Genomic DNA, 16,224 nt, shown 5'->3' on the forward strand with positions numbered 1-16,224 from the left:
GGCGTCTTCCTTTAAAATTTCTTTGATTGCGTTTTCTATTTCATGTCATGGAATGCAAGTAGATAATGTCTGAGTCAGCATTTTTTCTAGTATCTGTATGACTGGAAAATTCATTGAGGATAAAGAAGTCCAAGAGCCCAAAATATTGCATCTATTTTTATTTGACCGCTAAGATGCAAATAACTTTTGCATGATTCTTAGTCAAGTCAAAATACATTAAGCATGCAAAGAAAGAAAGCACAATACTTGGGATCTAATGACCTATGTATCGACCACATGCAAAAAAGAGCAAAATTGGCGACAAAAACAACGCGCATGTCAGAACGACGCACACGTCGGCACAACGCATCACTTGAAGGGTCAAATAACGTCCAATCACCGAATGGAATGCATTGTGGCTACCAGAACGTCGAATTCCCTAAGTTGGAGACCCTTGCAATCGGATCAGGCTTAACCGGTCAAAATTGGCGACCGACACCCGAAAATGACGCGTGATGTCGCTCAAATAACGCCTAATTGCAAAACAGACTTCTTCGTTGTGTTTGGAGCGTCTACAATACTCAAAAGAGACTATAAATTTCTTCAATGGATGCCGCATGAGAAGATCAACGTGAGTCCTGAGGCAACGAAGCACAAATCAAGAAAATTGACATGCGACGTCGCCCAAATGGCTTCCGATCGCGAAACGAACTCCGCAGTTACGTTCGGAACATCTAAATAACCTAGAGGAGACTATAAATTTGCTCGACAAAAATCACGTGCGTGAATCGATCCGTTTCCGAGATAATGGCACACAAACTTCAAGGAAATGCACGAAAATCAACAACAAATTTTTTTTTATATATTTGTCATTTTAATTGAAATAACTAGCACTATTATTATGTAATAATAATAAAAATTAATACCAAAAAAAATCAAATCAAATTAAACGCAGCTTACCTTGCCATAGGAATCGGATGTCTGAAGGTAACCGCTTCGCATAAGCCTCCCACAACGACAATGAGCGCTGCTTGTCCTCTTCGAATGACACACGGCGCCTGTTGATCATTAAATGATGAACGAAACGTAAGGTTTTGTTTATCCCTCCCACTGTCCAAAACTCCCACCCACCTCCTTCAGCCTTGCCTCTCAACATATTAGATTATGGCTGATCCCAATCGAGCCTCCTGCTTCTCGATCCTGCCGACACGCCTTAATCCACCAGATTAATCAACGAAACAAAATGTGTATAAATTCTCCGATGATAGTCGTGTTGAATGTAAATGTCAACCGGAGGGGATCAAATATTTTCAAAATGTCCCCAAATTCAAACAAAATACAAGTATTTGCAAATGACCATGAACATCCCGATGATGACCGTGTTGACCGAAAATCTCAATGGGAGGAGACTACAAACATTCAAAATGCCACCCAAAGTATTTGAAAATTTCTTGTTTCATGTGTATAAATTTGTTACTTCATAATTCAATAGAAAGTTAATATATCATCCTTTAACATATTATTTGGGTATTACATAAAAAATCACTTTCAACTTTTTTTTTACTTTACGCAATTTTTGAAGTTTAAGGCTTTACGCCTTAAAACGTCTAGAGGCTTACATCTCCCCTCATAAATGAAAAACGCCTCAATACCCAAATATGCAATTTTAAACCTTAACTACCTCCTTTGACTAAGGAGGCTTAGGACCACGATGGCCCAGGATGACAGGACCATGGGATCTTGATAGATCTCATCATCACTCCCCCCCCCCAACCATCTGCTTTCATGTAAGATGGTAAAATTTCATATTTTAAATATCAAATTTTCAAATACCAACCAATGCTCCTACTACATACTGGATATCACGTATCTATGGAAACAATGTATTCATTTGACAACTAGCCTTAATCGAAAGTTTTCTCTCGTTATCGGGAGGGGTAATTAACTATAAAGGCTTACGCCTATAGGAAACCAGAACTCAGATAATAAAGTCCTTGAAAAATGAGGGCAAAATCTCTGGACAGTGTCCTATCTACAAACACAATCTGCCTTCTAAAAATTTACCCAAGAACTTAATCCGTTAAAACTCCCTCGAGAGCAAGGGAGGTCAGGGCACAAATTTTCATAGCCCACAGAAACACTTCAACCTTTTAAAAACTTATTGATGTTGTGGTCACCTAGATTGAAAACTAGGATGAGCTCAACCAATCTAAAAGTGCCACTGGTGCAACCAATTGTAAGGACGAGTCAAAATACTTTGGTTTTCTTCAATATTTCAACAATTGTTGACCTTATCGATGATGACTATGGAGTTTGTCATTGGATTAGCAAATTTTTTATTTGGTCTTTTTAAAAGTTTTAGTTATATTTGATGTCCTCATGGAAGGAAAATCACTTCATCATTGGTGTTATGCTGTTTCATTTCACTTTCATCTTTCTGTCTCCCTTTTTTTGTAAATATGTGATCAAATTGTTCTAGTTTACTATCTTCATTACTCCTTGTAGCCATTTTTTTATTATTTTTTTAGTAAATGTTTCACTTTTTCATGAGGACATCAGCCGTCGTTTCCCGCGTGTTTATCACAGAGATATTGCAAATTAACAGCCAAGATTGAAAGCATCTATTATTGAGTTCTTCGTTATTGTATTAGTTTTATTTTATTATTTTGTTTTAATGCACCTTTGTAACCATATGCATCTTTGTTTATTTTCATTAGCAAGGCATAAATATAGTGTCCAAAGTCTTTATATCAATTTTAATGAATGTTTGATGAAATTCATATTTGCCTCTTTGTGTGTGCACTTGAGAGAGGAAGAGCCTAAGAGAGGCTAAAACGAAGTACCCAACAGCCCCTGTGGGTGAGCTCTTGATTTTCCCGCATCTTTTCTTCTTCTCTCCCATTTTCCACCACCCTGACTTCCTCTTCTTCCACCCTACCTGACAGCCACCATCACCTCCCCTCCTTGTGTCAACCCCACCTCCAAACCCATCTCTACTGCCGACCCAAGACCTATTTCCCTCCACCCGAGCCAATTTCTCCCTCCCCCATGATGTGGCCCACTCCACAATCCCCATCATTATGATGATTTCCCTTATCATAGTTGCTTTCCTAAATTAAGTCAAGCCAAGAAGGAAAGAATTCTAATTATTTGAAATTCAAATTTTGAATTTCAAATACTTTCCTTTTTTTAAATTCTAAACTAGAAAAGTGATTAAATCTAGATCTAATTTGAATATCAAATTAGATTGGATATAATAATTCCTTTCCTAAATTACATAGCTTGTTTTGGAAGCTCTTAATTCCCTCCAACAAAACCCCCCTCCCTCTAGTAATGTTGACGGCCCATGATGGGGCTCCACCTTGGATTTCTCTTTTAAATCCCAACCTTATTTGAATTTGAAAACAAATTCCAAATCAAATTCCCTCCCAATTCATTTGAATCTAATACAAAATTCATATTTAATAATCATCCCTCCACCTAACCCAAAAACCGAAATCACACAACCCAAACCCTCACCCCTCTCTCCTTGGCCGACCCCCTCTTCATCCTACCTTTCTCTTGGAAGCTCCAATCCACATGAATTCTATAACAAGGAAGAGAAGATTTCATTGAAGACTACGTAGATCATATTCTTCATCACTTAGCAGAGGTGATCGACAAACAACGGCTGTTAGTGCAGAGGCAACTCGTGGGACATTTAACCTTACCTCCTTCGGCTACTTCCCCTTTGATCAAGACCATCGGCGTCACCATCCTCTTAAGTGGCATCGTCTAGTTCGCTCAAGACTCCTCTCCATTAAATAATTCCCATAGAGCGTTAGTGAGGTACAATGGAACTTGAGGTGAAAACTCTTGACATTAACCTATGAATTGTTATTACAAGTGCATTAGACTTTATTGTGATTTGTCGATTTTGTTTTGAATTGGCTTGTCCTTCTAAATTGCAACCGATTGCTAAAACAATTCGCAAAAGATAACTCTTTAATCTTTTTCTTGTAATCCATTATTCGTGAAGTAGCAAGCTTACAAAACTTTTATTATTTCTTTAAAATCATGGTTGTTTCACATCACTTTTCCCTTAAATGGTATTTCGTTCTGATTACTACTTGCAAGTTGTATTGGTTATCACTAAGACTTCTGCATATTAATGACTATCATACATACGAATTTTGAATTTTAAAAATAAAAAATTGATAGCTATCATCTGCAATAAGAACGTATGTTCCATTGCTTGTGCGTAATAGAAATTATGCACAATGCATTTTGGACAAATACTTATCAAAATAAAAACTACATAGGCCTTAAAACTGGACCATAAATATAGTGAAAAATAGCAAATAACAAATTCTCTAAAAAATACATCATCAAATCTTATTACTCGTTCATGAGTTGATGCTCGACCGGAAAAACATTGTAGCCTCGCCTCTCTTTAAGGTGCTGTAACTTGACAACTTCATGGTGGCTTGAACATTAATAAGCATGGATGCAAATTATGTTCAATCGTTTCAAAAATGGCAAAGGTTTGCAAAGGGATTGATAAATGTGACGTGTCTTATTACAGATGCATTTGTGTTGGCCTGTTGGATAGCAATCATACCAAAATAAGAGAAAACTAACTATGTCTCTGACACATCCCTCAACAAGAAGAAATGTTCGGTTCATAATATGTTTGACAATAATTACAAGGCAAGTTATGTTGGTAAAGTCCCTGAAGAATGACCAAACATGTTGAAGTACACTAATTGAAAATAATGCATGGAAAATTATAAGGTTTGAGAATCTTCACAATGTTTGAATAATCTAAACTCCGGTTAGTCTTTCTCTGGAGTTTCCTTAAAAAATGGGCTAATTTCATTTAAGTTCATAAATTTTTGTTAAGTCAACAGGGAATAAGAATTACTCAAGCCAACCTAATTGATGGGGACATCAATTCGTGAAAGGTTTATTAGAGGCGTGGCCGCCAATCTACGGCCATGATCGAGTCTTTATACTTTTGAGTTAATTATGTTATTTTCTTATTTATATATTTTTTTCTATTTTCAGTGTCGTGTATTTGTTTTATTAAATTTCCAGTTGTACCCTTTTAGTGGGAGACGTCGTATGTAAGCCCTACTAGGCTATACCACCAGCCCCCCATCCCACTTACCCCCTTTGGATCTCCTAACTTATTTTAAATTAATTTGGAGTCAACTCGGAATCCAAATTAATTAAATTTGAGATTCAAATCCCTTCCTATTTGCATGACTCTATTTTAGGAAAGTTTCCTAATAGATCTCAATTTGATTTTCAAATTAAATTCGATCTAATCAAATCTTTCCTAATTCCTAAACCCAAACCTAGAAACTCCAATTACCTCCAACCAATCCCTCCCCATCCTCCTCATAGCCGACGGCCCCATCCCCTTACCCGCCCCACTACTCTCTCCAAACTCCTCTCTTTCTCATTAACTCTCCACCCCTTACAAAATCTGAAATTTATTTCAGATTTTTGTCTTGGCTCTCCTCCCTCCACCTTGCAAGAGAAACTTCTTTCTCTTCAACTATCTCCAAGTGCACCAAGCACCTATGAATGGCGGATCCGAAGACTGAATAAGGCCTAACCTACGACGATGACGGCTTCGTCGACATTCTTCAATCGACCTTCTTTGACGTTAACACAAGGGTCGATCACACCGTCGAAGAATACGTCGAGCGTATTTTGGACACGTTGGTGGAGGCAATTGACGAGCACTTTGAAGACATTGAGTGGAGGATCTCCACCAAACCGTGACAAAGGTTTTCTTTTCCGCTTTCAATATATTTCCTAAATCTAACTTTATCTTGTGCATAATTGTAGTCACGAAGGACGATTCTCCCTGCTTCTGCTAAGCTTGATAAACGTTGGGTTTTGAGTGTGCCTTTATGCTTATTAATTCTCATTGTCAGATTAAGGATTGTATTGAAGCTACTATTTTGGCATGAAGTGATTTACTAATTTATTTTGAAAGTTTTCTAACTCTCTGGTTATGTGATTTAGCCTAAGCGGGTGTGACCCCTTTCTTGTTTTATTCGTTGTTTTAAAATGCTAATGGTTTCGTCATTGTTATTTTAATCAAGAGTTGTGCAAATCTTTACAAACATTACATTTGTGTTTAGTCTTGCATTATCTGGTATCAGAGCATGGTATGCTCTTGCATGTTTTAGAATTCCTGATAATTTCCTTTTATGCATTTTAATCTTTGCACAGGTGTCATTTAGAAAGTTGATAGGTTGCTGCCCTGTTTGGTTTTACTATCATTTTGCATCACATCATTGTGTTTTACTCATATTTATTGTTGCCCGTTACATCCTAGTCTTGATAGGCGACCCGTAGTAACTTCCAATGGACCCGGAACAACTAGGAAGGACCTTAGACTTGTTAGTAGGCCAAAAGAACACCATTAGCCAGCAACTCAAGGAAAATCAAGCCGACCTAGCTTAACTTCATAAGAACACCATTGAGAGGTTTGACACGTTGGAGCGAGCTAGAGAGAACCCGACTCCCTACATCCCATCTAGACCACCTTCTATGTATGGGGATGAAACCTACCCGGATGAGAGGCAACATCGTGCTAATCATCGAGCTCCTTACCATAGACATGACCCACGTCATGATCTAGAATTAGATGAGCGACAGCATCGTGCCAATCATCGAGCACCTTACCACGAACATGACCCACGTCATGATCCTGATGCACCACTTATGAAAAATATCAAGGTTGACGCTCCTACCTTTGATGGCACCCTCGATCCCCAACTCTTCCTGGACTGGGTCAAAGGTATGGACAATTTATTTAAGTGGTATGACATCTCCGAGGCTAGGAAGGTCAGCTTTGCGGACATGAAGCTCACGAGTAGGGCGAGTCAGTTTTGGGCCAATTTAGAGAGCCTTAAGGAAGCTAGAAATGACTACCTCATTGTTGATTGGCTGTTCATGAAGTGAGAACTCAAGCAGAAGTACTTGCCTCCGTCGTACTTCCCCCGATTATTGGACAGGTGGAATAGGCTGACTCAAGGCAACAAACCAGTGAAGGAGTACATCGCCTCTTTCGATGACTTCTTAATTCGATGCAAAGGGAGACCTCTACCACCACTGCACAAATCTTATCTATGTTTCGTACCGGGTAGCGTGGAGATCTTCGCACTGAGTTGTTTGCCCGGAGCATCACTACACTGGAAAATGCCTACAGCCTAGTGCTTGATTTAGAGAAGACCCGATCACAGCATCCGAGTCGCCTACATGATTCTAGGCCCTCCTATAGATCTGCTGCTAGTTCCACCCCACACACCTCTGCTACCTGACCACTCCTAGGAGCACGATCCGACCACCCACGGGTCCACCTGCACCTAGATCTGATTTTAGAAGCAAACCTCCCACCCCGGATACCCCTCGGTCCAGTCCAGGGACCAAGTGTTTTCGATGCCAGGGGTATGGGCATATCGCTTCTCAGTGCTCCTGTCCGTATAAAGTCTCGATCATCGATGAGATTACTGAGGACGATCTCGAGCCCAAGATTGATCATATCCACCAAGTTGAGGAAGAAGGCGAATACTTCGAAGAGGATGACGACACTGCAGTCCTCCATTGCCTTCAAAAACTGGATACCTCTCCCATCTGCGTGGAGAGATGTGCGCTATCCCACCTGACACCCACGGATGATTGGCGTAGGACTTCGATTTTTCACACCTACACCAAGATCAAAGACAACAACTGCAAAGTCATCGTGGATAGTGGTAACTGCATAAATGTTGTTTCCTCCACATGGTATCCCAATTAGGTATGTTTGCTGTTCCTCACACCAACATGTATAAGGTAGCCTGGGTCAACTCCACTGCCTTGGAGGTGAAGGAACAAAGTCACGTGCCCGTCTCCTTTGCCACTTATAAGGAGAATATTTGGTGAGATGTGTTGACGATGAATGTTAGACAAATCTTGTTAGGTTGTCCCTGGATCTACGATAACAATGTCTACATTTTTGGGCATTCGAACACCTGCATGTTCGAACATGTGGGTAAAAAAATTAAGCTTTTGTCATCGCAGCCTTGGGTTACGGATGACTCGAAATCCAACCCAGCTAAAGCTAAGAAAGGTGTGAATCTTGTCACCGCCAAGGTTCTAATTACTGAGATTGCTCAAGGCGCCCCTCTTTATGTCTTAGTAGGCCGTGAGGTTCCCACTGAATCTGAAGAGCACATTCCTCAGGAAGTGCAGCCTATTTTGGGGCAATATGCTGATGTCTTTCCCGATGATTTTCCAGATCAGTTACCCCCACTTAGAGACATTCAGCATGCCATAGACTTCGTCCCTAGAGCCTCCCTCCCGAACCTGCCACACTATCGCATGAACCCCACGGAACATGCCGAGCTGAAGAAGCAGGATGATGAGTTACTGCATCGAGGTTTCATTAAGCAGAGTCTAAGTCCCTGTGCGGTGTCGGCCCCTCTCACCCCAAAAGACGGATCATGGAGAATGTGTATTGATAGTCGTGTTATTAACAAGATCACCGTCAAATATCGATTCCCTATTCCAAGGCTTGATGATATGCTCGATATTATGAAATGTGCCACACAATTCTCCAAAATTGATCTCAAAAGTGGGTACCACCAAATCCGGATCCGACCCAGAGATGAGTGAAAATCTGTCTTCAAGAACAAGGATGGTCTCTACGAGTGGTTAGTCATGCATTTTGGGTTAAGTAACGCCCCTAGTACCTTTACAAGGATCATGACTCAACTGTTGCGTCCATTTATGAGAATGTTTGTCATCGTCTACTTTGACAACATTCTTATCTATAGTCAGTCAATTAGTCAGCACTTAGGCCACTTGAGGCAATTTTGTGAGGTCTTAAGGAAGGAGCAACTGTATGTCAATCCGAAGAAATGTACCTTCCTTGTAGATCGCGTCATTTTCCTGAGCTTCATCGTTTCAGCCCAAGAGGTTTCCTCAGACCCCGAGAAGGTGAGGGCCATTATGGAATGGTCTATCCCTCATAACATCCAGGAAGTCCGCAGCTTCCACGGATTAGCCACCTTCTATAGGAGATTCATTCGAAACTTTAGCACTATCATATCTCCTATCATTGATTACTTGAAGAAGAGTGATTTCCACTGGACCCTAGCCGCCACCAAAGCTTTGGAAGAAATCAAACAAAAGATGGTGGAAGCCATAGTGATGAGACCTCCTGATTTCTCCAAAGTCTTCGAAGTGACTTGCGACGCTTCGGGGGTCAGAATTGGAGGAGTCCTCTCCCAGGAATGTCACCTAATAGCTTACTTTAGTGAAAAGCTTAATAATATTAGGCAGCATTATTCCACGTATGACAAAGAGTTCTACGCCGTTATCCAATCTCTTCGTTATTGGCGACAATACTTGCTCTCGCAGGAGTTCGTCATTTTCTCGGATCACGAAGCTCTATGTTTACACTCCACTACCTGTCCCTAATTATCCTTGGCAGGATGTTAGTATGGACTTTATCTTAGGAATGCCCAAGACACTCCGTAAGCACGATGTCATTTGTATTGTAGTTGACCAATTTTTTCAAAATGGCATATACTTTATTCCTTGCTCCAAAACATCTGATGCCTCTCACATAGCGAAATTATAATTCAGTGAGGTCGTCCGTTTACATGGTTTACGCAAAACCATTGTATCGAATAAGAATGTGAAGTTCACCATCTATTTTTTGAAAACCCTGTGGATGAAAATGGGCACCAAACTGCAATTTTTCACTACCTTTCACCCACAGACAGATGGTCAGACCGAGGTAGTTAATAGGGGTTTGGGTAATCTACTGCGGTCTTTGGTTGGCGAGCACATTAGAGATTGGGATTCTATTTTGCCTACTGTTGAGTTTGCTTATAATAATTCCATTAACCTGACCACGGGTCTAAGTCCTTCGAAAATTGTATACAGGTTCAAACCTAGACAACCGTTAGTTCTGATACCCATGTTTTCTAGGTTTATGATTTCTGAGTCTACATCATCATTTGCATCTCATTTGCATAAACTTCATAAGGAAATAGCATAACAAATTGAAAGGAATAATAATGAATATAAACTACATGCAGATTTGAAACAACGCTTTAAAACGTTTGAGATTGGTGACTCTGTGATGGGGCAAATTCGTCCGGAATGGTTCACCCCGGGAACAGTTAAGAAGTTGCATGTCAAGAGTGCTGGACCTTTCAAAATACTTAAGAAAATTAACGATAATGTCTATGTAGTAGATCTGCATGTAAATTTCAATATAAATCTTTCTTTTAACATAGAAGATTTAGTTGCATATGAAGGCCCTGATTTTAAATTGTCAAATCTACTTATAAAACAGCATTGTGTGAACCCGCCCTGTGAGATCCCAAACCTACCTCCACTACCATATATTCCTAAATCACCAATGGCATAGCAGGTGGATGCAATCGTAAGTGATGAGATCATATCCACAAGAGAAGGTGGACGAATGAGGTATTTGATCAGATTGAAAGGAAAGCCCGGGTCAGAGGATACGTGACTAGATCGTGAGGAGTTGCAACAGATTGACCCAGATGCAATAGAGATCTTCGAGAGCACCAGAGATACTTACTCGACGGATTCGAGTTTTCTCCCACCTCGGGAGAATGATGAGGATATTAGTTCGTGGAAGGTTTATCAAAGGCATGACCGCCGATCTACGGCCACGATCGAGTCTTTGTACTTTTGAGTTATTTATGTTATTTTATTTATGTATTTTTCTATTTTCAATGTCGTGTATTTGTTTTGTTAGAATTCTAGTTGTACCCATTTAGTGAGAGATGTCGTATGTAAGCCCGGAGGGCAATTTGGTCTTTTATTTTCATGAGTCATATGTACTTGGTTATTTCTACCCTCATGTTTTATTTTCAATGTAATGAATGATTATTATGAAATTTTATTACACGTGTGTTTGATAGCATTTGAGAGTTCTTGGAGAGAATTTTTGAGATCTATAGGAGAGGGAGATTGGCGCAATACCCACCAACCTAGATAAGTCAGGTTCGTGATTCCATCCCCTATCTCTTCCCTCTTTCCCCTCTTTCATCTAGCCGCCGGATTTCACCCTACTCGAGCCCCCTTCCCACTCACGGCCGAGCCACACCACCCGTCGTTTTCCCCATCCAACTCGTGCCTCCTCCTCCCCCACTCCTTCCCCTTCAAACCTCATTTCCTAATTTAGATTGGGTCAAATTTAGATGGATTTGAAATTCAAATTCAATTGATTTGAAATTTAAAATCCTTCCTAATTTACTAAATCTATTTTTGGAAAGTGCTTTAATGAGCTTCTATCTGCATTTTAAATGAGAAAGGATTTGATCAAATATTTCCTATCTCATGAAATTAAATTATGATGCTTCATTAATTCCCCCAAATCTCCTCTCTATCTCTCTTCTAACTGCCGGTCCTACTAGGCTATACCGCCAGCCCCCCATCCCACTTGCCTCCTTTGGATCTTCTAACTTATTTTAAATTAATTTGGAGTCAACTTGGAATCCAAATTAATTAAATTTGATATTCAAACCCCTTCATATTTGCATGACTCTATTTTAGGAAAGTTTCCTAATAGATCTCAATTTAATTTTTCAAATTAAATTGGATCTAATCAAATCTTTCCAAATTCCTAAACCCAAACGTAGAAACTCCAATAACCTCCCACCAATCCCTCCCCATCCTCTTCATAGCCGCCAGCCCCATCCCCTTACCCGACCCCCTACTCTTTCCAAACTCCTCTCTTTCTCATTAACTCTACACCCCTTACAAACTCTGAAAGTTATTTCAAATTTTTGTCTTGGCTCTCCTCCCTCCACCTTGCAAGAGAAACTTCTTTCTCTTCAACTATCTCCAAGTGCACCATCAAGTTGTGACGATTCTTGCTACCAAGCACCTATGAATGGCGGATCCGGAGACTGAATACGGCCTAACCTATGAGAAGGACGACTTTGTCGACATTCTTCAATCGACCTTATTGACGTTAACACAAGGGTCGATCACACCGTCGAAGAGTACGTCGAGCGTATGTTGGACACGTTGGTGGAGGCAAGTGACGAGCACTTTAAAGACATTGAGTGGAGGATCTCCACCGAACCGTGACAAAGGTTCTCTTTTCCCCTTTCAATATATTTCCTAAATCTAACTTTATCTTGTGCTTGATTATAATCGCGAAGGGCGATTTTCCCTGCTTCTGCTAAGCTTAGTAAATGTAGAGTTTTGAGTGTGCCTTTATTCTTGTTAATTCTCATTGTTAGATTAGGGATTGTATTGAAGCTACTATTTCGGCATAAAGTGATTTACTAATTTATTTTGAAAGTTTTCCAACTCTATGGTTATGTGATTTAGCCTAAACGGGTGTGACCCCTTTCTTGTTTTATTCGTTGTTTTAAAATGCTAATGGTTTCATCATTGCTGTTCTAATCAAAAGTTGTGCAAATCTTTACATACATTACATATGTGTTTAGTCTTGCATCACTAATATTTTGATGAAAAGGCTATCACTATGGATAGATATCATAGAATCAAATATAGCAGCAGAAAAACTCACAGAATAAAGCGAAGTGGTATATTGCGAACAAACTTGAAAAATAAAGCATATAAACTAAAATTCTAATATACAAGTGTTGGTTTCACTCTTCAACCGTAGCTTCATTCCAAAACTGAGTAGCAAAACAACTTCATATGTATTTTAACTTGTTATCACAAAACTGCCATTGAGTAGGAGGCCATATTCCTTCCAAGGAAAATGCAAAAGTTCAAACACCCTCAGGGTTTTCTCTGCTGGTCGGAATTGAACAAGTCTTTCTGCTAGGCACCATTATATCACAAGGGTAAACTTTCATTTTGCTCCAACGCAAGTCTTCATTCAGCCCGATGAAAATTGCCCTCAATACCTTCAGAGGCATAACCCAATAAAAACTGTCTACCAAAGATTATCCATTGGAGACAAATCTTATATAGTATTTATCACAAGTATTTATCAAAGATGTTAGAGACACCAAGTAATCATAATGTAAACACAAGGCCAGCTAGATATTGTAATTTTTGTTTCAGTCATAGACACAGAAACTCCATATAGCATTCAATATTCTTAATCAACCACTCAAATGATTCAACATGAAGACAAACTTCCATAGTAATCTCAACTATAAAAAATAGTGCATATCTAGTGAGATTATCATGGCATCCACAATCAATCTGACCTAATGCCCAGACAGCTCTAGCTATAAAGGATTTTAAGAACTATATATAAAAATCCAATCTCAAATGCATAATATGGGCACAAAAACACATTTACAAAGAAGGCAAGGCTAAAGCCTTATAAAAAATGCTAGAAAAAATAAAATTTCAAGAGAAAATAAAGTATAGTAGGGATGTAAATTCGAGTAGGTAAGTTGGATGGATTCAAGTTTAGCTTGAAGTTGGCCCAACCAAAATCTACTTGACTCGGCCCCAAGCCTTCTATTACATGGGTCGAAATCTTTGACTAAAAACTGACCTAGCTCAAATTATCTAACCTATTTATTATATGGATCGTGCAATTTTTTGAATTAACACAACCCACTTAATCCAAATATAACCTATTTAACCTAATAATATATGTCTATTTTAACAATGTATCGCTAGCTATTCAAAACCAAAACCTCAATAGTAATCGGGTCAATTTCAAGTTGATTTTGAGTAATCGGGTTAACATAAAGTTGACTCAAATAATATCAGGTCAAAAATTCAAACCCAAACCTAACCCGAATAATAATCAGGTCAACTCATACCCAGATTTTGAGTCAAGTTCTTGTGTCGAGTCATTTATTGAGATTATAATGTATAATAATTTTTTAATGTTGTCGCAAATTATCCAATATTCTAAAAGTAAATCGTAACAACAACAACAACATCAAGTATTTATCCCACTACGTGGGATCAGCTACATGAATCATTTCTTTCCATTGTACCCTGTTAAAAGTCAAATTCTCATTTAAATCTAATAAAAAAAAATATCATTTCTAATATTTTCTAACCAAGTCTTTTTAGGTCTACCTCTACCTTTCTTAACATAAGTCAAATCTACTACATCTACTCTCCAAACCGGGTCATCAAAAGGCCGTCTTTTTATGTGACCAAACTATTTAAGATGACTCTCTCTAATCTTATCTTCCACTAAAGCTACTCCAACCTTTCACGTATATGCTCATCTTGTATCATGTCTCTAAAAGTAAAGCCACTCATACACTTGAGCATCCTCATCTCCGCAACACTTAATATTATGTTTCTCTTTTAATGCCCAACATTACGCACCATAAAGCATTGCAAGTTTCACCACCATCTTATAGAATTTTCCCTGGAGATTTTTCTCTCACATAACAAGCCCGATGCATTCCTCCACTTCAACCATCCAAATTGAATTCTACTAATAATATACTTATCTATTTCACTATCACTTTGAATGATAGACCCAAGATATCTAAAACACGTACTCTTAGTAGTGACTTAATCCCCTAAAATCTCAATTCCCCGCTAGATCTATTACTACTAAAATTACACTCAATCTATTCGATTTTAGATCTACTCAAACGAAAACATTTAGACTCTAAGGTTGACCTCCATAATTCCAATTTACCTTCAACTCCCTCTCTAGTCTTGTCAACAAGAAGAATATCATCAACAAAAAGCATATACCAGAGTACAACCTCTTGCAAAGAATCGCAAAACCAAAAGAAATTTAAATAAGAATTGTGCATCATAATAAACTTCTTTCAACCTCACTACAATATTTTCACTCATTTGTATAATTGGATAGAAGTAATACCCACTACATTTTGGACACAGCCTATTTCTTGAAAGTGAAAGCTTCTTAAATGTTCCATTATAAAGGTCCTCCAAAGAAACCTTGAGGGTATGAACAACATCCTCTCCATGCTTCTGCCTACGCCCTCTTGAGCCCCCACCTGAAAAAAAAAAATATAGCATTAAACTTAAATCACCAAATATGTAGCTCAAACCCAAAACGTTACAGATACAACCATTTCTTTTAACCAATGGATCACAAGTCCTTTCATAATAAAAAAGACTCCAAACTAACCTAAATTATTCATTCAAAAGACATTGCTCTTACCACCAAAACCACCACCACCGAAAAACTGTTCAAATATATCAAAAGGATTGTGAGCACCAGCACCACCTCCCATTCCCTCTTTAAGAGCATCTTCGCCATACTGATCATAGATAACCCTCTTCTCAGGATCACTAAGCACTTCATAGGCCTGAGCCAACTCCTTGAACTATTCAAAATTACAATCATAAGCAGACAGGAAACAGCTTCTAATTAAATTAGACTCATTCAAAACAAACTAACAGACGTTTACATAAAACTAAACCCATGAAATCCCAATGTTTCACACTTTCACTTTAGCATCAACAAAGGAAACAAGAACGAGTTAACGAGTAAAACAGCAACCTTTTCAGGGTCACCACCATAGTGTGGATGGTTTTTTATGGCAGTATTCATGTATGCCTTCTTCAATTCATCCAGACTTGCATTCTTTGTGACCCCAAGGACCTCATAGTACCTGGTATTGTTAATCTTCCTTGGAGAACGTCCAAGCATGATTCCTGTACTCAAAAAACTTTATTTGTTTTCTGAGCAATCCTGTGCCCTACGTATCAATAATAAATAAACTAATCATTACAGTAAATCTACAAAATTTTCCCCTGACCACCAGGGACACTCCAAGTACGAAAAAAAAAAAAGAAAGAAATTTAAGGTTACCAACCTAGGAAACTAGATATTACTAACTCTTAAAACCTAAATCCTGAATCTATTATCAACGCAAAGGAGAACAGTAATGCGGCTTAAACCTTCAATGACTATGAAACAGGGTTAACAATCTAAAGGAAAAGAAAATGAAGGTGTCACCAACCAGCACTCACTCCTGCACTAACTCTTCAAACCTGGATCCTGAATCTCTGATCAATTTATAAGAAGAGGAGTACAAAGACAGCCCATAAGAAATAGGAGAACCGATCTCAAGAACAGCTACATTAAAATATACCTACAAATCCCCTCCAAGCAGTCCTTCGACCTGCAGTAACTTTTCACATCCTATAAATCCGATATCACCTGCGAAATTACAGCAATCTAAGCATAACACAGACACCTCAAACCTCAATACCCCAGTTCACAAGAAAATTGAATACTTGAAGCAACTTTTATATAACAAATAACAA

At 38.8% G+C, this 16,224-nt stretch overlaps 1 protein-coding gene across 2 annotated transcripts in view; it reads right to left on the reverse strand.

The window, feature by feature from the left end:
- The window catches only part of LOC110114284 (dnaJ protein homolog 2-like), a 19,442-nt gene extending 3,838 nt beyond the window's left edge, over positions 1-15,604 (reverse strand). Inside the window, exons 1-5 of one of the 2 annotated variants that reach the window (XM_028698810.1) lie at positions 15,455-15,604; positions 15,116-15,278; positions 14,807-14,945; positions 2,892-2,905; positions 2,778-2,798 (exon numbers count right to left, since the gene is read on the reverse strand). In XM_028698810.1, coding sequence (XP_028554643.1) covers positions 2,778-2,798; positions 2,892-2,905; positions 14,807-14,945; positions 15,116-15,278; positions 15,455-15,604 — 487 coding nt within the window. Of the gene's footprint in view, positions 1-2,777; positions 2,799-2,891; positions 2,906-14,806; positions 14,946-15,112; positions 15,279-15,454 lie in introns of both variants that reach the window. The other variant, XM_028698809.1, reaches the window with a different exon arrangement.
- Between the last annotated feature and the right edge of the window lie 620 nt (positions 15,605-16,224).

The sequence above is a fragment of the Dendrobium catenatum genome, unplaced genomic scaffold, assembly GCF_001605985.2.
Source record: "Dendrobium catenatum unplaced genomic scaffold, ASM160598v2 fragScaff_scaffold_1143, whole genome shotgun sequence".
Classification (NCBI taxonomy): domain Eukaryota; kingdom Viridiplantae; phylum Streptophyta; class Magnoliopsida; order Asparagales; family Orchidaceae; genus Dendrobium; species Dendrobium catenatum.